Below are 26,739 nucleotides of genomic sequence, written 5' to 3'. Positions count from 1 at the left end.
ACTGCTAAGGGGTGGGTGTTGCCAGCCCCTTGCGGCCCTCCTCTCTCTCCACTAAGGCCCATGGTGGCCCATTACTTCCCCGGTGGGTTCCGATAACCCCTCCAGCACTCCGTTTTTAGCCGGTACGATTCGAAACTCTTCCGGTGTCCGAATAACATGGTCCAATATATCAACCTTTATGTCTCGACCATTTCGAGAATCCTCGTCATGTCCATGATCTCATCCGGTACTCCAAAAAACCTTCGGTCATCAAAACACATAACTCATAATACATATCATCATCGAACGTTAAGCGTGCGGGCCCTACGGGTTCGAGAACTATGTAGACATGACCAAGACACATCTCCGATCAATAACCAATAGCGGAACCTGGATGCTCATATTGGCTCCTACATATTCTACGAAGATCTTTATCGGTCAAACCGCATAACAACATACGTTGTTACCTTTGTCATCGGTATGTTACTTGCCCGAGATTTGATCATCGGTATCTTCATACCTAGTTCAAGATTGTTACCGGCAAGTCTCTTTACTCGTTCTATAATGCTTCATCCCGCAACTAACTCATTAGTCACATTGCTTGCAAGGCTTATATTGATGAGCATTACCGAGAGGGCCCAGAGATACCTCTCCGATACATAGAGTGACAAATCCTAATCTCGATCTATGCCAACTCAACAAACACCTTCGGGGACACCTGTAGAGCATCTTTATAATCACCCAGTTACGTTGTGACGTTTGATAGCACACTAGGTGTTCCTCCGGTATTCGGGAGTTGCATAATCTCAAGTCTGAGGAACATGTATAAGTCATGAAGAAAGCAATAGCAATAAACTTAACGATCATTATGCTAAGCTAATGGATGGGTCATGTCCATCACATCATTCTCTAATGATGTGATCCCGTTCATCAAATGACAACACATGTCTATGGTTAGGAAACATAACCATCTTTGATTAACGAGCTAGTCTAGTAGAGGCATACTAGGGACCATATGTTTTGTCTATGTATTCTCACATGTACTAAGTTTCCGGTTAATACAATTCTAGCATGAATAATAAACATTTATCATGATATAAGGAAATATAAATAACAACTTTATTGTTACCTCTAGGGCACATTTCCTTCAGTTTTGGGGTTATGCATTAGAGACAGCTGCATTCCCATTAAACAAGGCACCGTCAAAATCCGGTGAGACAACACCGTATGAACTGTGGTTTGGCAATAAACCTAAGCTGTCATTTCTTAAAGTTTGGAGTGCGATCCTTATGTCAAAAGGCTTCAGCCTGATAAGCCCGAACCCAAGTCGGAGAAGTGCGCCTTTATAGGATACCCTAAGGAAACATTTGGGTACACCTTTTACCATAGATCCAAAGGCAAGATCTTTGTTGCCAAGAACGAAACCTTTCTAGAGAAGGAGTTTCTCTCGAAAGAAGTGAGTGGGAGGAAAGTAGAACTTGATGAGATAAATGTACCTTCTCTCAATTCGGAAAGTTGCTCATCCGAGAAAACCATTCCCATGATGCCTACACAAACTAGAGAGCAAGCTAATGATAATGATCATGAAACTTCAGATCAAGTTACTACAGAACCTTGTAGGTCAACCAGAGCACGATCCGCACCAGAGTGGTACGGTAATCCTGTTCTGGAAGTCATGTTACTTGACCATGACGAACCTACAAACTATGAAGAAGCTATGATGAGCCCAGATTCTGGTAAATGGCTTGAGGCCATGAAATCTGAGATAGGATCCATGTATGAGAACAAAGTGTGGACTTCAGTGGATTTGCCCGATAATCGGCAACCCATAGAGAATAAATGGATCTTCAAGAAGAAGACTGACGCTGATGGTAATGTTACTGTCTATAAAGCTCAACTTGTTGCAAAAGGTTTTTGATAAGTTCAAGGAGTTGACTACTATGAGACTTTCTCATCCGTAGCGATGCTTAAGTCTGTTCGAATCATGTTAGCAATTGCCGCATTTTATGATTATGAAATCTGGTAAATGGACATCAAAATTGCATTCCTTAATGGATTTCTTAAAGAAGAGTTTTTTATGATACAACCAGAAGGTTTTGTCGATCCTAAAGGTGCTAACAAAGTGTGCAAGCTCCAGCGATCCATTTATGGACTGGTGCAAGCATCTCGGAGTTGGAATATACGCTTTGATGAGGTGATCAAAGCATATGGTTTTATACAAACTTTTGGAGAAGCCTGTATTTACAAGAAAGTGAGTGGGAGCTCTATAGCATTTCTAGTATTATATGTGGATGACATATTGTTGATTGGAAATGATATAGAATTTCTGGATAGCATAAAAGGATACTTTAATAAAAGTTTTTCAATGAAAGACCTCGGTGAAGCTGCTTATATATTGGGAATCAAGATCTATAGAGATAAATCAAGACGCTTGTCAGGACTTTCACAAAGCACATAGCTTGATAAAGTTTTGAAGAAGTTGAAAATGGATCAGTCAAAGAAAGGGTTCTTGCATGTGTTACAAGGTGTGAAGTTGAGTCAGACTCAATGCCCGACCACTGCAGGAGATAGAGAGAAAATGAAAGTCATTTCCTATGTCTCGGCCATAGGTTCTATCATGTATGCTATGTTGTGTACCAGACCTCATTTGTGCCTTGCTATAAGTTTAGCAGGGAGGTACCAAAGTAATCCAGGAGTGGATCACTGGACAACAGTCAAGAACATCCTGAAGTACCTGAAAAGGACTAAGGATATGTTTCCCGTTTATGAAGGTGACAAAGAGCTCGTCGTAAATGGTTACGGTGATGCTAGCTTTGACACTGATCCGGATGACTCTAAGTCACAAACCAAATACGTATTTATATTGAATGGTGGAGCTGTCAGTTGGTGCAGTTCCAAGCAGAGCGTCCTGGCAGGATCTACGTGCGAAGCAGAATACATAGCTGCTTCAGAAGCAACAAATGAAGGAGTTTGGATGAAGGAGTTCATATCCTATCTAGGTGTAATACCTAGTGCATTGGGTCCAATGAAAATCTTGTGTGACGATACTGGAGCAATTGCCTTAGCAAAGGAATCCAGATTTCAAAAGAAGAACAAACACATCAAGAGACGCTTCAACTCCATCCGCGATGTAGTCAAGGAGGGAGACATAGAGATTTACAAAATACATACGGATCTGAATGTGGCAGACCCGTTGACTAAGCCTCTTCCACGAGCAAAACATGATCAACACCAAGACTCCATGGGTGTTAGAATCATTACTTTGTAATCTAGATTATTGATTCTAGTGCAAGTGGGAGACTGAAGGAAATATGCGCTAGAGGCAATAATAAAGTTTTTATTTTATATTTCCTTATATCATGATAAATGTCTATGATTCATGCTAGAATTGCATTAATCGGAAACTTGATACATGTGTGGATACATAGACAAAACACCGTGTCCCTAGTATGCCTCTACTTGACTAGCTCATTAATCAAAGATGGTTAAGTTTCCTAGCCATGGACATGTGTTGTCATTTGATAAACGAGATCACATCATTAGGAGAATGATGTGATGGACAAGACCCATCCGTTATCTTAGGATAATGATCGTTCAATTTTATTGCTACTGCTTTCTTCATGTCAAATACATATTCCGCCGACTATGAGATTATGCAACTCCCGGATACCGGAGGAATGCCTTGTGTGCTATTAGATGTCACAACGTAACTGTGTGATTATAAAGATGCTCTACAGGTATCTCCGAAGGTGTATGTTGGGTTGGCATAGATCGACATTAGGATTTGTCACTCCGAGTATCGGAGAGGTATCTCTGGGCCCTCTCGATAATGCACATCATAAGAAGCCTTGCAAGCAATGTGACTAATCAGTTAGTTGTGGGATGATGCATTACGCAACGAGTAAAGAGACTTTCCTGTAACGAGATTGAACTAGGTATGAAGATACCAATGATCGAATCTCGGGTAAGTAACATACCGATGACAAAGCGAATAATGTATGTTGTCATAACGGTTCGACCGATAAAGATCTTCGTAGAATATGTGGGAACCAATATGAGCATCCAGGTTCCGCTATTGGTTATTGACCGGAGAGGAGTCTCGGTCATGTCTACATAGTTCTCGAACTCGTAGGGTCCGCACGCTTAACGTTCGATGACGATTTGTATTATATGAGTTATGTGATTTGGTGACCGAATGTTGTTCAGAGTTCCGGATGAGATCATGGACATGACGAGGAGTCTCGAAATGGTCGAGAGGTAAAGATTGATATATTGGATGATAGTATTCGGACACCGTAAGTGTTCCGGAATGTATCGGGTACATATCAGAGTACTAGGGGGGTTACTGGAACCCTCTAGGGGAAGATATGGGACATAGGAGGGAAGCACACCAGCCCACAAAGGGGTGTCGCGCCCCCCACAGGGAAGGAGGCCGAATTGGATTAGGGGATGGGGTGGCGCCCCCTCTTTCCTTCTCCCCCTCTCTCTCCTCCCCCTTCCCCCTTCCGGTAAAAGGAAAGGGGGTGGGGCGAATCCAACTAGGAGCCCAGGTAGGATTCCTCCTACTTGGGCACGCCTAGGGTTGGCTCCCTCCCTCTCCCTCCTTTATATACGGGGGAGGGGCGCCTAGAAGACACATCAATTGTTCCAAGCATTATGCGGCGCCCCCTCCACAGTTTACGCCTTCGGTCATATTCTCGCGGTGCTTAGGTGAAGCCCTACGGATCACATCACCAGCACCGTCACCACGCCATCGTGCTGACAAAACTCGTCTACTTCCTCGACACTCTGCTGGATCAAGAGCTTGAGGGACGTCATCGCGCTGAACGTGTGCACAACTCGGAGGTGTCGTACGTTCGGTACTTGATTGGTCGGAACAAGAAGACGTTCGACTACATCAACCACGTTAAGCAAACGCTTCCGCTTTCGGTCTACGAGGGTACGTGGACACACTGTCCCCCTATCGTTGCATGCATCTCCTAGATAGATCTTGCGTGAGCGTAGGAATTTTTCTGAAATTGCATGCTACGTTTACCAACAATATAATCACCGCAAGATTGAACCCACTACAAAGCACCTCTCCCATTACAAGAAAAATCAATCTAGTTGGCCAAACCAAGTCAATAGATCGGAGAGAAATACAAAGCTATCTTAATCATGCATAAAAGAGTCCAGAAAAGACTCAAATAATATTCATAGATAATCTGATCATAAATCCACAATTCATCGGATCTCAACAAACGCACCACAAAGGAAGATTACATCGAGTAGATCTCTAAGAACATCAAGGTGAACATTGTATTGAAGATCAAAGAGAGCGAAGAAGCCATCTAGCTGCTAGTTATGGACCCGTAGGTCTGTGGTAAACTACTCACACATCATCGAAGGGGCAACAAGGTTGATGTAGAAGTCCTCCGTGATTGAATCCCCCTCCGGCGGAGTACCGGAAAAGGCCCCAAGATGGGATCTCATGAGAACAGAAGCTTGCTATAGAGGAAAAGTATTTTTGGTGTGCCTTCTGGTATAAGGGGAATATTCAGGTATTTATAGAACAAAGTTTATGGTTAGAGGAGCATAAGGGGGCCGCAAGCCTGGGGGGCACGCCCCCTAGGGCGTGCCCGCCGAGCTTGTCGCCAACTGGTGGCCCCTCTGATCTCCTCCCGAAGGTTCCTGGATGTCTTCTGGTCCGAGAAAAATCCTCAAAAAGTTTCGTTCCATTTGGTATTGATTTTCTATAAAGACAAAAACAATGAAAAAACAGCAACTGGAACTTGGCACTAGGTTAATAGGTTAGACTCAAAAAATCATATAAAATAGCATCATAATGCATATAGAACATCCAAGATGGATAATATAATAGCATGGAATAATAAAAAATTATAGATACGTTGGAGACGTATTAGCAAGTCTCTTTGCTCATTCCGCAATACAAGATCCCCTAACTAAACTCATTAGTCACATGAAGCTTATTATGGTGTGGTATTACCGAGAGGGCCCAGAGATATCTCACCGTCACACGGAGTGACAAATCTCAGTATCGATCCATGCAACTCCACAAACACCTTCGGAGATATCTGTAGAGCACCTTTGTGATCACCCAGTTATGGAGTGACGCTTGATAGCACACAAAGTATTCCTCCAGTATCTGAGAGTGACATGATCCCATGGTCTAAGGAACTAATACTTGACATGAAGAAAGTTGTAGCAAATAACTAAACGATCTAATGATAAGCTTACGGTTGGGTCTGTCCATCACATCTCGGTGCAATTGCCCACATCGTTTAAACATGGGCCGGCCCATTAAAGCATCAAGCATTTGCGGCTAAGTGTGCGGAAGGTTCTCTCTGCAAGCTTTTCTCAAAGCTTCCCATCCATGCTGGTTTTTTTCCTTTTTTTCGCCTTCCTTTGTTGTGGTTTTCTGTTGTTTTTGGATTATTATTTTGGTTCCTGATTTGTTTCTCTTGTGGTTCATTTTGTTGTTTATTTTTTTCTATTTCTTCTTTTCATTTTAAATGAATGCACCTTTTTAAATTTGCGAACAGTTTCTGAATCCAAAGTATCTTCAACTCATGAGCATTTTCTGAAGTCCAGAACAATTTTTAAAATTCATGAACATTTTTTGTATTCAAGTATCTTTTTAAAAATTCATGAATATTGTTTTGAATTCACGTGCATTTTTTGGATCCATGAACAAATTTTCAATTCACAAGCATTGTTTCAAATTCATGAACATGTTTTTCAATTTCATGAACATTTTTAATTGCCGAACATTTTTCCAAATTTACAAACATGTTTTTGTTTCATGATTTTTTTTAATTCATGAACATTCCTTCAGATTCACAAACATTTTCAGAATTAAGAACATTTTTCCAAACCTATGAACATTTTTTAAATTCCCAAACATTTCATTGGAATCATGATTTTTTTTAATGCATGATTATTTTTCAAATGAGAAAACTTTCAAAAAAAATCATGGAATTTTATAAATTCATCGATTTGTTTTTCATAATCCTGGATATTTTTTTAATTAAAATTAAACTGGTTGAAATAATAATAATAATAATAATAAATAGGCTTGTGCTTGCTAACTAAAGCACGTGCGGTCGCTCCGTCAGTGCCAGGCCCATTTAGAGGACGCTCATTGTGTTCAATGATAGTGTGACACACAGGGGGTCACACGCTTGGCCCGGCCCATTGTGATTGGGCGCAACATTTTAGCTCACGTACTTTTTAGAAAAAAAAACATACTTTTTTCGATATCTTCTAGCTCGCCTACTCTTTTTCATATCTTGTGGCTCCCGTACTATCCCATACTTTAGCTTGTGGTCTAAAAATTTATGGACATTTTTTGCTAAAAAATGAAGTGTGCATTATTTGGGAAGGAGAACTTTTTAGAATTTTTGAACATTTTCTTAAAATGGCTACATCTTTTAAAAGCATGAATATTTTTTTGAAATTTTTGGTAACTTCAATCATTTTTTGGAAAGCATTTGTTTTTTGAAATTCTAGCACTTTACTTGAATTTTCGAACATTTCTTGAAAATAGGGAACAACTTTCAACATTTCAATTGTTTTCTGAATGAACAATTTTTTGAAATTCTGAACATTTCTTCACAATGTGACATTTTTAATGTCATTTTTTAAACATGAACAAAATATTGTAAATACGAATATTTTATGAAAAATGGAACATTTGTTGAAATTTTTAACACTTTAAACATTTTTGAAAATTTATGAATATATGAAGAAAAAAAGATAAGAAAAGGGAAAAAGTAACAGATGAAATAAAAAAAGAAATGATAAAAGACCAGGGAAAAGGAACTGATTCAAACGGAGCCGTCATACATAACTTTGGAACGTCAAATTGGGTTGGCTCAGCACGGTCGCTCCGAGCTTCAGCAACATTTGACTCAATGAGCTTCATATTGGGTTTCCTATATAGTAGCTCGCAATTTTCAAAATCATTAATTTAAAGGTACCCACCCGATTTTGTGTTGAGAAGGAACCTAATTCCGGGCTCAAACTATGTGGATCATATCCAACCAACGTGGCTTGAGGAACTTAGAGGCGACCCACTTCGGACAAAGTCGTCCCATGCAGAACTAAAAATCAACGAGCAGTTAATTGAGACGTATCATAAATCATGTGGAGACAGAGAGCTTGGCTGGAATGGCTATCTGCAGAGGACAAGAACACATTTTTTTCATCTCATGGCTAGTATTAGAAGAAAGAAGAACATGATAAAGGCGCTTCAAAATTCTCTTGGTGTGGAAATTACGGATCCATCAGAATTAAAGGTAATGGCCACTACCTTTTATGAGAGTTTGTATGCTTTTGAAGGTGTAGAAAATATGGAACATGTGGTTGAGTCTGTGCCACGGAAGGTAACTGCAGATAGAATGCATCACTTTGTGTGCCCTACACAAATAAAGAAGTTAAAACTGTGTTATTTCAGATATTTCCCACTAAGGCACTGGCCCGGATGGCTTCCCTGCTCATTTCTATCAATGTCAATGGGATATCTATATATGTGGGGATGAGATAACACAAATTGTTCAAAGGATAGTAAGGGGGGAAGAGAGACGTGAGTGCATCAGTGAAACAATCCTAGTGCTTATTCCCAAGTGAAAGAACATGCGGTGCCCCCATGTTTGGTTTTGGTAATTGATGACAATCTCTATGGACTAATGGTTGTCTGGAGTTGTATTTGAAGGATTTGTCCATAGGTTTTTCTTGAAGTCCATGTGTTGGTTTCAAGGAGTTTTTGAGTTGACCAAGGTGCTATTAAGGAATTATTCAAAGATTGGTCATGCGAGTGTTGAGCTTATTACAAGCATGTCTTGAAGAATAAGATTGTGTGATCATTCATGTGCATCTTCAAGACATCATCCAAATGAAGAGAGTTGGAAAGATTCAACACACAAAGCGCACAAGATGTACCGAGGGATCAAGTGATCCCATGGTATGGTAAGCATTGTCCATTACGCTTTGTGTGCTAACCCATGGTCTTCGTGAGAGTTCTTTGTGGGGTTAGATTGCGGTGTGCAAGTTCAAGTGATGCATCACGAAGAGATCAAGTGCTTGAAGTTTGCCGTCCATTGTGGTGACAATGGACTTGTGAAGATGAGCGGAAGAGAGGCTCACCCACAGTGGAGTATGGGGGAGCAATCAACTAGTCTTCATCAAGCCAACGCAATCAAGAAAGGTGGTCCAACTTGAGGGAGTCAAGATCGTCATCATCTAGCTCAAGTGGACCATGTGCAAGGCAAAGGTTTGCCCTTGATAGGTTTTCTATTTTACCGGTCTCATGGCAGTTGTGCGAGACCGGGTTATAGGATCGTTTGCCATACTATCAAGGGGGGCTGTCGATGAGTTGCTTGATCATATCGTTCGTAGAGAGCTCAAACCATTGCATCCTTGCATCATCTTTATTGGTTCTTGTTTGGTTCTTCTCCTTGTGAGATTTGGAGCTTTTGGTCATCTTGATGACAAGCTCGAGTTCATCGAAAACGGAGTTCTCATGCATCTTCTATGATGTTTTTTATGTTGGAGGGTATGCCGATTCTTCTCGGTTGGAGGTTTCACTCCTTTGTTTGCTACTCGTCTTGCTCTATCCAACAAGCTTGAGTTTGCTCAATTCAGAGCTCATATGAAGAAGTTATGACATTTCTGGTTTTCCTTGGAGTATTCTTTGTTTTCGTGGTTGTGGCTTAAGGTTGGTGCCAGCGGTAGTACCGCGACCCTTAGCGGTAGTACCGCCGAAGCTCCCCAGCGGTAGTACCGCTCCAAGCGGTAGTACCGCTCTCCGAACGGTAGTACCGCTTGGGAGTTTCGGCCGTAGTACCGCTGTGCATCTGGGCTACTTCCGCCTCGATTCTCGAACGAAGTTTTTCATGTCGGGTTTTGCGGCACTAAGGGAGGTAGTAGGAGCGGTAGTACCGCCCTAAGCGGTAGTACCGCTCTTCCCTAGTGGTAGTACCGCCCTGGGGTCAGGGCCCTGGCAGCGCGACAGTACCGCTGGGTTGAGCGGTAGTACCGCTCGGAGCGGTAGTACCGCCCTTCCCTAGCGGTAGTACCGCTCTGTGCGGGGCTGGTGAGTGGGATAACGGTTGGATTTCCCCCCTCCTATTAAAGGGGGTCTTCTTCCCCAATGAACCTTATCCTTTGAGCTCGTGTTCTTCCCCCATTGTTGACCTTCTCCGAGCTTGCTATCTCTCAATCCCTCCATGGATTCTTGCTAGTTTTGGGGGGAAAAGAGAGAGGAGATCTAGATCCACATTTCCACCAATCACTTTCTCCTCTATGTGAGGGGAACCCCTTGGATCTAGTTCTTGGAGTTCTTGGTGTTCTCCTTCTTGTTCTTCCTCTCATTTTCCTCCCTAGCATTAGTTGCTTCGGTGGGATTTGAGAGAGAAGGACTTGGGCACTCCGTGTGCCCTTGCCATTGCATTTGTGCATCGGTTTGAGTTCTCCACGGTGATACGTGGAAGTTACAAGTTGAGAAGCTTATTTCTCTTGGGTGCTTGGTGCCTTTGAGCTTGTTCCTCTTGGGTGCTTGGGCTCCCTAGTCGGTTGGTGGTGTTCGGAGCTCAATCATTGTGGTGTAAAGCTCCGGGCAAGCGTCGGGGTCTCCAATTAAGTTGTGGAGATCGCCCCGAGCAATTTGACGGGTTCGGTGACCGCCCCCAAGGGTCTCCATTTGTACGGGTTCGGTGACCGCCCTCAAGGGTCCCTTAGTGGATTCATGGCATCTTGCATTGTGCGAGGGCGTGAGGAGATTACGGTGGCCCTAGTGGCTTCTTGGGGAGCATTGTGCCTCCACACCGCTCCAAACGGAGATTAGCATCCGCAAGGGTGTGAACTTCGGGATACATCGTCGTCTCCGCGTGCCTCGGTTATCTCTTACCTGAGCCCCTTTACTTATGCAATTGACTTTGTGATAGCCATATTGTGCTTTGTCATATATCTTGCTATCACATAGTTGCTTATCTTGCTTAGCATAAGTTGTTGGTGCACATAGGTGAGCCTAGTTGTTGTAGGTTTTGTGCTTGATAAATTAACCACTAGGTTTATTCCGCATTTGTTCAAGCCTAAACCGTAATTATTTTAAAGCGCCTATTCACCCCCCCCCCCTCTAGGCAACATCCTCGATCTTTCACCAAGGTAACGAACCCCACAAATCCTATCAAAGCCTATCAGTTTATGCAACATTCTCTATAAGATTGCCTCAAAAGTGATTGCAACTAGACTGAAGGTGATATTACCCAATATTATATCAGATGAGCAGTCAGCCTTTGTTCCGAGGCAGCTGATCACAGATAACATCATATGTTCCTATGAATGTCTGCATCTTCTTAAGAGATCCAAGTCAAAAAGTAACAGTCATTGTGCACTCAAGCTAGATATGATGAAAGTGTATGACACGCTGTAGTGGGCTTACTTAAGGGCTATTATAGTAAAGTTGGACTTTGCAATACAATGGGTTGATGTGGTGATGAGCATGGTTTCATCAGTTTCTTTCGCGGTTCTTTTCAATGGAGAAGCTTGACAATTTCACACTAAAGGTATTAGATAGGGAGACCCAATCTCCCCTTACTTATTCTTGATTGTAGGAGAGTTCCTTTCACGCCTCCTAAAATCCAGTTCTCGGTCATCAATTGCAGGTATTAAGGTGGCCCCAACGGCACCCACCATTAACCATCTTTTATTCACAGATGACAGCTTGTTACTTTTCAAGGCTAATGTCGAGGGGGTAGTTGCAGTGTCAAACCTGTTGGATATTTATTCTAGAGCCTCTGGTCAGAGAATAAATCATGAGAAGCTCTTTTTTCAATAAAGGTTATCCAGGAGCAGTCAGGGAGGCGGTCAAGAATACCCTTCTTCACAATGAGTCATTGAGTGATCGCTATTTGGGAATACCTACAGATGTCGGCCACTCCAAGAACATGACCTTCAAATATCTAAGGGACCGGGTGTGGGAGAAGATAAAAGGATGGATGGAGAAACTTTTGTCAGCGGTAGGGAAGGATGTATTAATTAAATCTGTGGCTCAGGTTATTCTAGTTTTTTCCATGTCATATTTCAAATTACCACCGGGGCTGTGCGAGAATATCACATCTATCATTAGGCAGTTCTGGTGGGGTTCTAAGCAGGGCGAGAGGAAGCCGAGTTGGGTGGCATGGGACATTATGACTAGACCAAAACACTTGGGGGTAGTCCTGGCCATCTCAGGCCCGGCCCTAAAATCCAGGGCCTAGGCCCGATGGGCTTGCCTGTGGGCCGAGCTAGGGCCTGAGTTTTGAGCCCACCAGAAGGGCCTGGACGGGCTTGGGCTTGGCATACCGGCATTTCCAGGAAGAGGCCCGGCCCATGGCCCTAAGCCCTAAGGGCTTTTCAGGGCTTTTTACCAGATGGGCCGGGGTTGGGCTTGAAAAGTAGGCCCGATGGTAGGGCCTGGGAGGGCCCGAGCCTCAGTTTTTTGCCATGGGCTTTTTTAGGCCCGGCCCAAGCCCGGCCCGGCCCGGCCCAAGCCCGGCCCGGCCCGGCCCATGGCCAGATATACTTGGGGGTCCAGGATTTAACTTGGCTCTTTTTGCAAGACATGCATGGTGAATAATGACTGATCATACGTCTTTGAGTGCTAGGTTGTTGAAAGAAGTTTATTCCCCGGATTGCGATTTACTTGAGGCAGAACTAGGAGCCCATCCATCTCAGATTTGGCGAGCAATGCTTGACGACCGTAACATCTTAACCCAGGGAGTGATCTGGCGGATTGGAGATGGAGAGATCGCGGGTATTTGGACACACAATTGGATTCCAAGAGATAATTTCAAGCGGCCCATCACGTCTCTGGTTGCAAACCCCTCGGAGTTGGTAACTGATCTTATTGATGAAACGATGCCAGCATGGAGAGAGGACTTGGTTTGTTCAGTCTTTTCTCAGTTTGATACGGCCGACATACTGAAGATTCCACTTTGCACGAGGACGATAACTGATTTTGGGCTTGACATGAGGAGAGCCGAGGGAAGTTTACCGTGCGGTCAGCATACCAGATGATTATATACACCAAGATCAGCAGGGAGAATTGGATCTCTGAAAGGCCAGACTAAACATCAATGTTTGTGTAACTAGACTATATTACAACCCAACTAAGGATATGTGTGTACAACTAGTCTTCCTGCCAACTAAACATCAATGTGTGTGCAACTAGACTATGTTACAAGCCAATTAAACATCAATGTGTGTGCAACTAGACTACATTACAAGTTATGACAATTCATATGGGACCATGCGGACCAGATTGTGCAAGTCTGTGGCCATGCATGTGCCAACTAGGACTACTATGTGTGCAACTACAACTACTGTGGATGCAGCTTAAAAAAACTGGGTTGGAAAAATTGCACCATGCAGTAGTAAAGTTGCACAAAATAGTACTGAAGTTGCACAATATAGCGTCAAAGTTGGCATCAAATTTTTTTCGTCGAAACATACCCATGCAGGATCTAGTTTTAAAGATCTCGTGGCAAAGAATTCAACAGTGAAGACGGATCTGAATTCCGACCCGCAGTTTGTAAGATATGACTTTTTAAAAAATTGGAAAAGCAAAATAATTGTACGTGAAGCTGTTTCTTTCAAATCGGACTAACTAGTGTGAACACATTAAATACTAATAACAACATGCACTAGTAGACAAAAAAAACTCATGCGTGGCTAGAAAGCCCGGCCGCTCATTGTCTCCAAATAGTGCATATGCACTTTTTAGATTTTAGGGTAATCCGAATGTATGATACTTGTGGTATTTGATACACCAAAGTGGAATTTAGGGCCTCTTTGATTCGTAGGATTTTAAAAACGTAGAAATAGAAAAAATATAGGATTGCAGTGGCATGCCGACTTGAATCCTATAGGATAGCAATGAGTGTTTGATGGCACAGAAAAAATAAAGAAATTATAAAAAAGATTGGAGTGGATGTTATATTTCCTACGAAATGTAGTATAGATTCCATAGGAAAAATTTCTATGGAATTCAATCCTATGAATCAAAAGACCATTATAGGAAAATATCCTAAGGATTTCAATCCTTCAGAAATCCTATAAAATTCCATTGAATCAAAGGTGCCCTTAGCTTGTGGTGTGTCCAGGCTTTAGCAATCGGCTAGCTCCGCCCCTGCCCGTGACCGTGAACTTAGCAGTACTTGGGCCCTTGTCTCTTTCAGGGCCGAACCTAGAATCTGTACAGCGCCGCACCAGTTCAGTCGGCCCGCCCATGGCCGTTCTTTTCCTTTGTGGCGAAGGCACGGCACGGCGCACGAGCGGCAGTCGCACGCAGAGATCCCGGGCGCGGAGACCCAGATATACCACCTGTCCACCGGCGTATCTCGATCGGCTGCACTGCACTGCACCGCACTCCTCGCTTTCCCCTTTCCCCCGATCCTTTCCGAACGGACAAAAAGTAAACGCGCCAGCCGCCAGGCCCAGAGAACCTTCGCCCCATCGCCACTACCTCCGGTTGATTCTCCCCCGCCACCGCCCACCCCACCGCACCGCATCATTCCTCCTCATCCGTCGGCGATCGGCATAAGGCAGCGCTCCACCCGGTTCCATTGCAGAACCGCACTAACTCGTCGCGTGCCGGATCAGCTCCAGCCATGGCGTCGATGCAGGCTCCCGCGCCGGCGCCGTCGGGGTACCCGCCGCACGGCGGCCAGGCCCCGCGCCCGCACTCCACGGCCGTCGCCGTCACCGCGGCCAGCAACGGCGCCGGCAACCCCTACGTGCAGGTCACCCCGGCCAGCGCGTCCCCGTCCACCTGCCAGTGTGCGTAACTCGTCTCGTTCGATTCCTCTCTTCTCTGTACTCCCGTGTGCTCGTCGATCCTGACGTCGGCGTGCTCTTGCGCCGTGCAGCCATCATGAAGGCGCTGGGGCGGTACGGGAAGCTGCTGGAGGACGGCACCCGCAAGGCCGCCGACACCACCGGCGGCATCTGGAACCACCGTAAGTATTTCCTCCCTGCGATTCAGGTCCATCCCTGCCTCGATTCCTCGTCGATCGTGCACGCACACTGACACCGTTTTGGCCTCGCGCAGTCCGGACGGCGCCGAACATGGCGGACGCGGCGGTGGCGCGGCTGGCGCAGGGGACCAAGGTGTACGCGGAGGGCGGGCACGAGAGGGTGTTCCACCAGGTGTTCGGCGGCGTGCCGGGGGAGCAGCTCCGCAAGGCCTACGCCTGCTACCTCTCCACCTCCTCCGGCCCCGTCATCGGCACGCTCTACCTCTCCACCGCCCGCCTCGCCTTCTGCAGCGACTCCCCCGTCTCCTACCACGCCCCCTCCCCCACCCAGCCGCCCGAGCCCATGTACTACAAGGCAAGCATCCTCCCTTCTCTCTGTGCACCCCTCATCAGCATCAGTTCACTTCATACTCTCAGCAATCTCATTCACCGGCTGCGCTGCAGGTGGTGCTTCCGCTGAACCAGGTGAGGACGGTGAGCCCGTCCGCCAGCATGTGGAGGCCGTCGGAGCGGTACATCCAGGTGGCCACCACCGACAACCACGACTTCTGGTTCATGGGCTTCGTCTCCTACGACAAGGCGCTCAAGCACCTCTCCGACGCCCTGCAGCGCCGTCCCTGACCCATCTCCTTCCACTCCGTCCGTCCGCACCATCGCAGCTGCTATAAGCTCGAGTTCTTCGGCAGCGGCACTATCCTGTCACCGACTGATCAGTGTTTCTACTTCATTCCTGTACCGCAACTCGCCCCATCAGCAGTTCTTGCTCTGGAATAATTTATACTATAAGACACCAATAAACCTCCGTTGCCTGTCGTCGGTATCGCCAACCACTTTGCACCAAGAAAGTGTTACTACTAATCGATATATGCAGCGCCGGATATGGATATGAAAGCTCTTTCATACTCGAATTCGTTGCCGGATTGCTGCTCCCTCCGATCCATGTTAATTCTCGCAGATTTTGCGCAACTTTTAGTATGGATGCGGAGGGAGCAGTAGGTTTCTCACGCACACCAGCCTCTGCTCTGGGATTACAGAGCTTTGCACTGTATGTAACCCTGAACCTCGCATAGAATTACAATCTGCAGCTTGTACAGTACCATAGTAGTATTACAGTACACTTGGTACAAACATAATAGCAGAAGCTAGTCAAGTGCCTCACGAACAATTTACAACAACGTTACGTAGCAAAACTGTTGCCGTCGGCGTCGATCGATCTTGGTCTGTATAGAGTTCATCATGCATGGCATGGAGGAGGTATGGCGGACGGAGCTGTTGGTTTGTGCACGTGAACTCGCGACGAGCTCGGCCAATTGGTGGTGCGTGCGGTATGTGTGTGCGGGTATAATTGATGGATGGATGGATGGTGGGCCGGATCAATGGAGCGGCGCGGGCGTCCGCGGGTGCAGGCGGTCGTCGTGGTCGGAGCTGTCGACGCGGTTCTTGAGCGCGGCGAGGCGGCCCCGGACGCTGAGGTCGATGGTGTGCGAGTCGTCGAGGCCGTAGCAGACGACGAAGCCGGCGATGAGCGACGGCTCCACCACGTTCTCGATGGCGAGGTTGACGAAGCCGGTGATCCGGCGCATCTTGCGCGCGATGAGCTCGGTCTGGCGCGCGTCGAGCGCCACGGCGGACGACACGACCACGCGCAGCGCGTGCAGCGGGGGCGCGGCCGCGGCCACGCCGGCGCCCTCGCCGCCTTCCTCCGCGATGGACGTCATGCTGTCCCTGTCCAGCAGCGAGCGCAGGAAGTTGAGCGTGACCGGCTGGAACGGCGGCACGACGGCCTTCTGCTGCTCCGCCGCGCTCTGGACCGCGGCCTCGTCCGCGTGCCCGGCGCCGACGTAGCTGCTGCTGCTGGCCCGAAGCAGCGTCTGCGTCTGCCGCCTTGGGGCGCGGTGGGCGGTGCTGGGGCCGACGTCGAAGCGGAGCGACGCCGGCATGCCGCCGTCCTTGGCGGCAGCGCCGGCCGGGAAGGCCGCGTGGGCGCCGCCGGGGCCGATGGGCTGGTTCAAGATGTTCATTGGCGCGGCTGGGTGGGTGGCTGCTGGGGGTCGGTCGGGCGACGAGAGAAGCCAACAAGAATCGAGGTTTTGAAGCAGGAGTGCCGGACGCGAGGCCGGAGCAGGGGTGATACTGATAGTAGCTAGCTGCTGGTAGCCACAGCTGGGAGGAGATAAGGTGAGGTCGAGGTAGGGGCGAGAGTCGGGGAGGGAAGGCGAGAGAATTTGGCGTGAACACGATGCGGCCCCGGCAGCCGCACACGCCCCATCCGGAGGAATCTGCGTGCCGCGCCCGCCCAATCCCGTGTGCTGGTCATGTGGCCCCCGCGCCCCCCGCGCCGCGCGACGAGCCGTCCGTCACGTTTTTCTCGGCATGAATTATTCACGGACACGAGAACATGACTATATTTTGTGGTGGCTGCCACATGCCGTGCTGCTGCCTGCTGGCGACGGCTTAGAGCATCTTCAGCTGACCCTGTATAAACGCCCCAACCCGTAAAATAATTGTCAAAATACGGATCCGCGTGAAAAAATCTGTCCAATCAGACCCTGCAAATGCGTCAGACCCGTAAATATTTTTGCGGGTCGCTGCAAAATTCCCACCCCAAGTCGAAAAAACGCAGGTTCTCCCCCTCGCCCCGTCGGTGCCCTGTATATAGCGGGAGCGGTTGGCGGGGGGCGACATTTCAGCCCGCTTTTTTCCCCACCCACCGTCGTCGGGCCGCCACACGCCCGAGATTATCCTCCACCACTTCCTCCTGCCTCGGCCGGTCGGGAAGTTGCAGATCGGCGGCTGTTTGTCGCAGCCGCCGGCGGCTGCGCCAAACCATGTATTGGTCGGGGAGCACCCCGCACAACCCCAACAAAGCCCAGCGCTGCATGCGGGTACTGTTTCGTCCTCTAGCCGTCGTCGTCGGTTTGTCGGCAAGGACTCGGCTGGCCGGCTGGCGGCTCGCTAGCTCGCCGATGCCGCTCATGCGGTGCTGCGGCTAACATCTAGCACGCCGCAACACCCCGGATGGGTATTCTTCAAATGCAAAAACGACGTGGTATGTTCTTGTTTTCATTCGGCTTTGTCGACCTATTCGGTTCGATTTTGGTAGCTTATTGAGATGGTCATGTGTGTAGGAAGGTGGGTGCTCATTTTGGTATTGGAAAGAAGAATACATCGATTTATTGATTGAAAAAAACTTAATAGATGTTCGTGCACTCGTTATTAGAATTGAGGCTAATAATGCGGCTGCATGTGCAATTAGAGAAGAAATTAGAGAGGAAGCAACATCTACTTCTTTAGAATCAAAATAAGAAGAATGAAGAATGCGCAGATCAACAATGAAGGCATGGAGAAGATGTTGGTCCAACTAGTGGGAGCAGTTATGAAAGTTGAATATCTTTTGAAATGTCTAATCAATAATTTATATTTCAATTGTTTTAAATGCATTTTGCGGGTCTGCTTGAGACAGATGCTCTTAGAGCCGTTCCTGCCCTGCCCGCCCTGCCTGCCGTGTTGTGCTTCTCTCTCTTTTGGAAGAAAAAAGACCTTTTACCGTGGCTGCCGTGCTGCGGCGAGCAGAGCGCGAGGCACACCACTCCACGTCTCCCCACTGGTAGTACCCAGCCCAGCGACGGCAGAACCCAGCGATTTCATGCCTGTCCTACGAGTGGAAACAAACACTTCGTGTCGTGTGTGTGCTGTTTCACACAACAACTCCCAACCATGACACATGCATCGTGCTAGTAGTACGCTGCCTTTGCTGCGCTTGAGCTGTGATGAACTGACACGAGAAGAAACAAAATCATGGTGAGTTGGTGAGCAAGAGCTGAGAGGAACCAACAGACGAATTGATCAAGTGAATGCCACGCGCGCCCAGAAACTGGATGTCATGTGCTGCTTGGCCTTTTTCGGCGATGCACGCCCTGCTGCCATGGATCCAAGCGGACGGACGGCTCTGGGATCGTCCGGTGCCTAGATACTGGTCTCCACAAAACCAGAACTGGAGCTGGCTGGACTAGCTGTAAATTAAGCTGCACTAAGAACATTAGCTGCAATTCCCCCAAAAAAGGTAACCTCCAGCTTTGGACCTAGCCGCCACCTCCAAAAAACCCTAGTTTTCTGCCTCTCACCGGCGCCGGCGCCGGTCCATCCTGTCTCCGGTGGCCCTATGGCCATGGAGGCGGGGTGGATCTCGGCCCTTGCCGGTGGGAGGGCTTCGTTTTTAGATCTTTTTTTGAGTTTTGCTAGGGTTTGTGTCATTCTCAGGAAGGCGAGACGGTTCCGGTGATGCATGTTGCATCATCGATGGGCGTGTGGAGTTGTGTCTCCGACGGATCTGTTTTTGGTGGATTTGTTCGGATCTGTTCGTCGTTCGTCTTCGTTCGTGTTTTCAGGTTGGATTCTTTTGATCTACACACTTCATCCGCGGCGGTTGCTGTTCTGGTGTGTTGGTTCTACGGGGCCTTAGCACGACGACTTCCCGGCTGTCTACTACAACAAGGTTTGCCCGGCTCCGGCGATGGAGGGGTGATGACAGCGGCGCGCCTTCGGCTCGCTTCAGTGCTTGTAGTCGTCGCTAGGTGGTCTACGGATCTATATGTAATTTTTATTATTTCTAGTGCTCGTTGTACTACCATGATTGAAGATGAATAGATTGAAAGTTTTCCCCCCAAAAAAAACAAGAGCATTGGTCACTATAACCCCAAAGATGGGCCTCTTCTCCGGCGCCAGCGGCAGCAAGGTCAAGGGCAAGTCCCTCGCCACCCCTTTCCCATCCGAGTTCCTCCCACCTCCGCCGGTGCCTCGTTGGCAGAGGCAGCGCGTCAACGTGCCAGTGCATCAGGTGGCGTGGCACTGGCAGAACCGCCAGCCTCTGCCGTATCCGGACATGACGCTGCCGCACGACTGGCATCTGGATCCAGATAGGATCCCAGTGCCAGCGGCGCCGCAGACGACTCATCCTCACGTGGAGGAGGTGCAGCGCCGGCGGGCGCTGCTGATGCCGGAGCAGCGCCTCGACAAGGCCTACGCAACCGACTCGCCCAACTGGGTGAGGTGGTTTGCCTTGGAGCACGAGGAGACGAGGCGACGGGGCGTGCGCGAGGTCGACCGGAGGTCGCCGCCAACGCCGCTCGTCGTCCGCGAGGAGGACCAGGCGACGGAGGACGCCTACCAGTCGGCCCTTGCGGCCGTCTACCGGGAGAACGAGGAGGACGAGCGGCGCAGAGCGGAGGCGGCGGATGCGGAAGAGGAGGCCCAGTACGAGGCGGCAATGCGGGCGACAGCGTGGTGCCGCCGGTGGCCCCGCTGTCCCCCATCAAGCCGGAGCCGCAGCCGGAGCCCGAGCCCGAGCCCATCGCGCACTTCTCCTGGAACGGAGTGGTGCGCGAGTGGGTGTCCGCGCCACCGGTTTGGCTGGGGGCGACGCCGACGCAGGAGCAGGCGTACCTCGAGATGTGGCGCCAGCGCTGGCTGGCAGAGGAGCGCCGTCGCGGCGAGTACGAGGAGATGCTCGAGCGTGACCTCGAGGAGGAGGAGCGCGAGGCCGAGGAGGAGGCGCGCCAGGCCGCAGCTGCACACCCCCGCCCCGGCACTGCCTGCGCCAGCACAGCCCGACATGACGGCGCTCTGGAACACGGCGTTCGCCTGGGCCGGGCCGGCGCCGACGCTCATCGACCTCACGGACCCCGAGGACGACGACGACGACGCCTAGGGCAGCGCGCCACCTCGTAGTTTAGGCTGTTTTTTTTAAATGCAAATGTGGACGCGTGGACTCTCGCCGGCCTTCGTGGCCGGCTTTAATGTTTAATTAATGTTGTTTCTCTTTTTTTTAATATCCATGCGTTCATTTTTTTTGGCGCCGTCAAAACGGGTCTCAGGCCAGCGTTGGGTGCACGCGCCGACCCAAATGCGAAAACGGGCATCCGTGTCTGTCTGACCGACCAAAACGGACAAAAAGCGGACGAAATCGTCGTCCGTTTGAGTCGGCCCGTTGGAGTTGCTCTTAGAGCCGTCCCTGCCCTGCCGTGTTGTGCTTCTCTCTCTTTTGGAAGAAAAAAGGCTTTTTACCGTGGCTGCCGTGCTGCGGCGAGCAGAGCGCGAGGCACACCACTCCACGTCTCCACTGGTACTACTACCCAGCCCAGCGATTTCATGCCTGTCCTACGAGTGGAAACAAGCATTTCGTGTCGTGTGTGCTGTTTCACACAACAACTCTCAAACATGACACAGGCATCGTGCTAGTAGCACGCTGCCTTTGCTGCGTTTGAGCTGTGATGTACTGACACGAGAAGAAACAAAAATTATGGTGAGTTGGTGAGCAAGAGCTGAGAGGAACCAACAGACGAATTGATCAAGTGAATGCCACGCACGCCCAGAGGCTCGATGTCGTGTGCTGCTTGGCCCTTTTCGGCGACGCACGCCTGCTGTGCTGCCACGGATCCAAGCGGACGGCTCTGGGATCGTCCGGGTGTCTAGATACTGGTCTCCACAAAAACAGAACTAGAGCTGGCTGGACTATTTGCTGTAAATTAAGCTGCCCTATGAACATTAGCTGCACTTCCAACCAAAAAGGTGAGTTGTAAAACTGTTACCGCAACAACAGCATTGGTAGCAACACTATAACCGCAATCCTTTCAATCATTAGCAGGACAAACATGGCGATCGATCGCCAAAGAATTTCCCATATTATTTGGGTTCAACACCTGATTCTATGTGCTTAAGAAGTGAAGATGCAGTTCGAGAAAAAGAAGTGAAGTTGCAGGCCTCCTTACTTGCAATATTAGTACATTTTACAACATTTTTTAAGAATAAACTGAGATAAAAGTTCGGGTTCGTGATGGCCAATATCTATTCTCTACTTGCAATATCACAGAAAACAGAACTAAAAATTCAGACATAGAACTGACAAATGATCTTCATATTAAGCAGATGCTACTTTCTAGGTGCAATTATCTTATATGCTGCCAAACAGTTTGCACTTCTTGGCACAGGGATTGTGGATTTATTGACCATTTTGTGGACAAGGAGGTTGCTAGATTTCGAAGAAGTAACAAATATACATAAGATTGTGCATAATGAACACTGAATCTATTTTTACCACGCGTCTTTTTTTTACTTCGATAGGACAACACAAATCTCACAGGATGATTTTCCAAAACGAAAGCAGACCAACAAGGACAAACTGCGGCCCATCAGACCACTTGCTGTGAACTATAAGAACATTAGTTCACCTCCTCATATGGTACTACTAAACTCGCAATGAACATCGACACTGAATTAAGTTGTAGCCCCCCCTCAACAAGTGTGAGTTAGAGCATCTCCAATAGCATGTGTATATTTGGATGTCTATATATTCATATAGTCAATGGTCGATTTAGAGGATGTGTATATTTGGACGACCATATACACAAGCTGTTGGACGCCTGTTTTGGGCTCACCTCGTGGAAAACGAGTATAGACATCCATATAGACAAGCTATTGGAGATGCTCTTACAACAGCAGCATTGGTAGTCTCAACAAAATAAAGCATCAGCACTGGTAGCAAGACTATCAACGCCACCCCTTCAAGCAGAATAAGTAGGAAAACATCGTGAACCCTTAAGGAGAACTTCCCATATCGTTTGCGTTCAACAGATCAGATATTTTTATTTTTATTCTATCTGTATACCAGGATAGCAGGGTTACCTTTGCTTCCTTAACAGGAATCTGCAAGGAAATAAGTGAAGATGCTGCGTCTGCATTCAATAAATGAGATGAAAGTTGAGATAAATGAGATGAAAGTTGAGACAAATGATACAGATACCAGGATAGCAAATATCCATTCTTACTTGTAATATTACAGATACAGAACTGACAAATGATCTTCATATTAAGCAGATACCACTTTCTAAGGTGCAAACATCTAAGGAAACTTAGTTGGTGCTAATCAATCATCCACAAACCGCATCCATTCCTTAAAAAACAGTGAGAACAATAAAGCAGCGATTCTACAAACAAATGTGGATACTCAACTTCAGCAAGTCAGTTCAGTTGTTAAATATACGTATGGCACAATCAAAAGAAATAATGGGATCGGACTAAATCCACTTCAGAGAGAAAAATTCATTGAATCTTGGCTCACCTCTGTTCTTCCTGTTATCTATGCTTCTGCCCCACCAGCAAGCTGTGACATGGAGGACAAATAGCAATGGCTTAGTACAAGCACCACATTAAGACTATATAACAAGTCCTGTAATAATATCCTTGTGACTAGTTTCTGCAGATGTAATAAACAGTTATTCAAAATGAATTGGATCATCAAAGAAGAAAAGCAGAAAATGATGATACAAAGCCAAGCCACAAACAAACCCTGCTTGCCTATCTTGTGCCAAGCTGGGTGTCTGTGGTACAGTGATCATGCACTTCTGTTCTAAATTTAACACCACAGGGCACTTCGGACCCAGCAGCAAACACAACAGATCTGCAGGCTGCTGCAACAGCAACAAATCTATGCACCCAATCTCTCTGGATGCACCAAATCTCATCTTATGCATAGAATCAATCAGCAGTTTTTTCAGGTCTGCAAATTAACAGAACGTGTACTATTCATCATCAGCTAAATCCTAACGATACAGAGACATTCGGGCGGAAATCAAGGAATGAAGTACTAGAATACAAAATCCAAACAACAGACACAAATGAGACAAAATTTCAGATTCTTGATAGACAATATCTATTCGTACTAGATTACAGAAAAAGTAACTAAAAATTCAGATACACAACTGCCAAAAGATCTTCATAGTAAGCAGATACTCCCTCCATCCCTAAATGTAAAACCATTTTTGACACTATACATTTTGGGACGGAGGGAGTAATTTCTAAGGATTTTAGTTGGTGCTACTTGATCAGGCTTCCTTGTGAGCTGATGATATTTAAGTACACACTGCATTCCTAAAAACTCTGATGATAAGACAGCAGTAATTCTACCAAGACAAACAAATGCACAGATTGAACTTCAGTAAACCAGTTCACTTCTTAAAATATACGGATAACACAAACGAAATAATCGTACTGGACTGAATCCACTTGAGTAGCGAAGTTCATTTGGTTCTTGGCTATCTCATCTCTGTTCTCCCTGTTGCCTGTGCTTCTGCGCCAGCAGCAAGCTGTGACATGGAAGGCACGTAGCCATGGCTTAGTAAAAGCACAACATTAAGATTGAATACTACTACTAATCAATTGGCAACATATTCCCTTCAATGGACCAAATGTCATCCCTCATGCACAGATTTAAGAATCAATCGGCAGTTCAGGACTGCAAATTAACTGAACAGATATGCGGTGTACTACTATTCGTCATCAGCTAAATCCTGACGATAAAGAGACATTCGGGCAGAAAATTAACGAACGAAGCAGTAGAATACAATATGGGAAGACAGCACAAATCATAGACAGCATGATCTTCCAAAAGAAAGCAGATCAACCAGGACAACTTTCTGTTAACTGTAAGAACATTAGCTTCTCACTTCCCCATGTAATATTAAACTCAAACTAAAAATCGACACCGAAATCAAGTTGTAATTAATTGACAGCTGTTACCTCAAAAGAAGCATTGGTAGCAACACTATCAACGCGATCCTTTCAGTACGAACACATCGTGATCGCCATATTATTTGTACTCAACAGCTGATTCTTGGTAGCCAAATTGGTAACCTACCGGGGAAATTAGTGAAGATACAGGAGAGCTGCATCTGTATTCAGTAATTCAGATGAAACCTCAGATTCTTGATAGCCAGTATATATTCTTACTTGTAATAGTACTGAAAACAGGACTAAAAATTCAGATACCGAAGTGACAAATGAACTGAGAATAAGAATTCTCCCCACAAAATAAATAAAAATAAAGCAGCCTACAAAGAAATCTGGATAGCATAAGGATATCAACAAAACGAAATATTGGTATTGGACTGAATCGCATCTCTGTTGGTCCTGTTGTCTCTGTGTCGTCCTGCCTATGACATGGAAGACGCATAGCCATGGTTTAGTACAAGCACCACATTAACAAGTTCTATAATAATATCGTTGTGACTCCTTTCCGCAATTGGATCATCAAATGTGAAAAGAAGAAAATGATGATAGGTAGCCACAAACAAACCCTGCTTGCCTATCTTGTGCTGTGGTACAGTTACTTATGTTCTGAATTTAACGCTGCAGGACGCTCAGGCCCCAGCTGCAAGCACAATAAATCTGCAGGCTACTGCAACAGCAACAAATCCATGCACCAAATCTCATCTCATGCACAGAATTAATCAGCAGATTTTTCAGGGTTGCAAATTAACTGAACAGATTATACGGTGTACTATTCATCATCAGCTAAATCCTGACGACACAGAGACATTGGGGGGGAGCAGAAATCAACGAATGAAGCAGCAGAATACGAAATCGAAACAACATATTAGACACAAATGCAGGTGTCCAGATGATCATCTTCACAAACTCCGGTGTGGTGTGGTTGCTCAGGACCTCTTGAGGCTGGTGGCGATGGGGACAATGACGATGAGGATGAGGAGCAGCAGCAGGATGATGCCGATGCAGAGGCACTTGCGGCTGCCGCGCTGGTGCTCGCGGGCCTTGCCGAGCTCCTTGTTGCCGGAGTGGACGTAGTCCCTGGCGTTGCTCACGTGGTGCGCGATGTCGTTGATCTTCTCCCCCTGCGACTCCACGACGACGGCCATGTCGACAAACACCTGGTGGAGCTCGAGGAGGCTGCGCTCCACCTCCCTGGCGGCGTCGTGGCGGTCCTGGATCTCGTTGAGCGCGGCGAGCACGGCCCCCTTGCCGTGCTCGGCGACGGCGGCGCTCATGATCTCCTCGCCGCGGCCCTCGGAGATGATGCGCTCGATGACCTCGTCCTCGGGGACCTCCCCGGTGAGCGTGTAGTAGCGGCGCTCGACGGTGTCCTTGTACTCGGACATCATCCGCTGGCGCAGCGCCTGGAAGTCGTTCATGATGTCCTTGAGCTTCTTCCGGAGGCCCGCGGTGACGGAGGTGCGGGTGCGGTCGAGCGTGGTGCCCTCCTGGCAGCCCGCGGAGAGCCTGCGCTGCGCGGCGTTGGCGGCGTCCATGTCCGCGAGCGCGCGCTGGATCCCGCGCGCGCGGCCGAGCACGGCGACGATGTCGGCGTTGACGCGGACCCGCATGGCGCGCAGCGCGTCGGGCTGGTGCAGCGACTTGCCCTCCTCGTTGGCGGCGTGGAGGCGGGCGAGCGCGTCGCGGATGGCCGCCATCTCCTCGCGGACCGCCTCCGCCTCCTTGAAGAAGCCCTTGAGGCGCTCGTCGGTGGCGCCGCCGCCGCCGGCCTGGGTGAGCTCGGTCTCGTCGCCGCCCGCCTCGAGGTCCTTCATGGCCGCCTTCTTCAGGTCGACGTAGCTCATGAAGGACTTGGTCATGAGGTCGTTCATGGCGCCCGGCGGTCTCCTCCTCTCCCTCTCGCTGCTCGCGCGGCGGCTGTCGGTCTCTAGGGTTTGGGCCGTCGCCGGGGACGAAGCGGATGGATGGATGGATGTGCGCGGCGGTTTGGGGGGAGATGGGGGATTTGGGGGTATGGGAAGAAGGGTGAGAGGGAAAGAGGGTTTCAATGGTCGAAACGGTCAACGTGGAGCGGGCGGTGGGGGGAATAGAGCCGTTGGTGGAGACGGCATCCCGCAACGGCTATGTGAGTCCAGATTTCTTCGTTATCTTTATTTTCATTAGGCATAATATTGAATTTCTG

The 26,739-nt window shown here is 47.8% G+C and overlaps 3 protein-coding genes across 3 annotated transcripts; 1 reads left to right on the top strand and 2 right to left on the bottom strand.

The window, feature by feature from the left end:
* The first annotated feature begins 14,350 nt into the window (after window positions 1–14,350).
* Window positions 14,351–15,820, top strand: LOC123091033 (GEM-like protein 1). Its single transcript, XM_044512421.1, has 4 exons — window positions 14,351–14,796; window positions 14,886–14,975; window positions 15,068–15,348; window positions 15,438–15,820. The coding sequence occupies exons 1-4, from the start codon at window positions 14,628–14,630 to the stop codon at window positions 15,612–15,614; spliced, it is 717 nt and encodes a 238-aa protein (XP_044368356.1). The 5' UTR covers window positions 14,351–14,627; the 3' UTR covers window positions 15,615–15,820.
* A 217-nt stretch (window positions 15,821–16,037) lies between these two features.
* Window positions 16,038–17,251, bottom strand: LOC123091034 (ATP synthase delta chain, chloroplastic). Its single transcript, XM_044512422.1, has one exon. It carries the CDS (start codon window positions 17,012–17,014, stop codon window positions 16,367–16,369), a length of 648 nt encoding a protein of 215 aa, XP_044368357.1. The 5' UTR covers window positions 17,015–17,251; the 3' UTR covers window positions 16,038–16,366.
* Window positions 17,252–25,263: 8,012 nt separating this feature from the next.
* On the bottom strand, window positions 25,264–26,632 carry LOC123091032 (syntaxin-related protein KNOLLE). The gene has a single exon (XM_044512419.1). The coding sequence runs from the start codon at window positions 26,426–26,428 to the stop codon at window positions 25,484–25,486; it is 945 nt and encodes a 314-aa protein (XP_044368354.1). The 5' UTR covers window positions 26,429–26,632; the 3' UTR covers window positions 25,264–25,483.
* Between the last annotated feature and the right edge of the window lie 107 nt (window positions 26,633–26,739).

The sequence above is a fragment of the Triticum aestivum genome, chromosome 4B (assembly GCF_018294505.1).
Source record: "Triticum aestivum cultivar Chinese Spring chromosome 4B, IWGSC CS RefSeq v2.1, whole genome shotgun sequence".
NCBI lineage: Eukaryota > Viridiplantae > Streptophyta > Magnoliopsida > Poales > Poaceae > Triticum > Triticum aestivum.
Note: the sequence above shows the minus strand (reverse complement) of the source record. Positions and strands in the feature narration are given on the sequence as shown.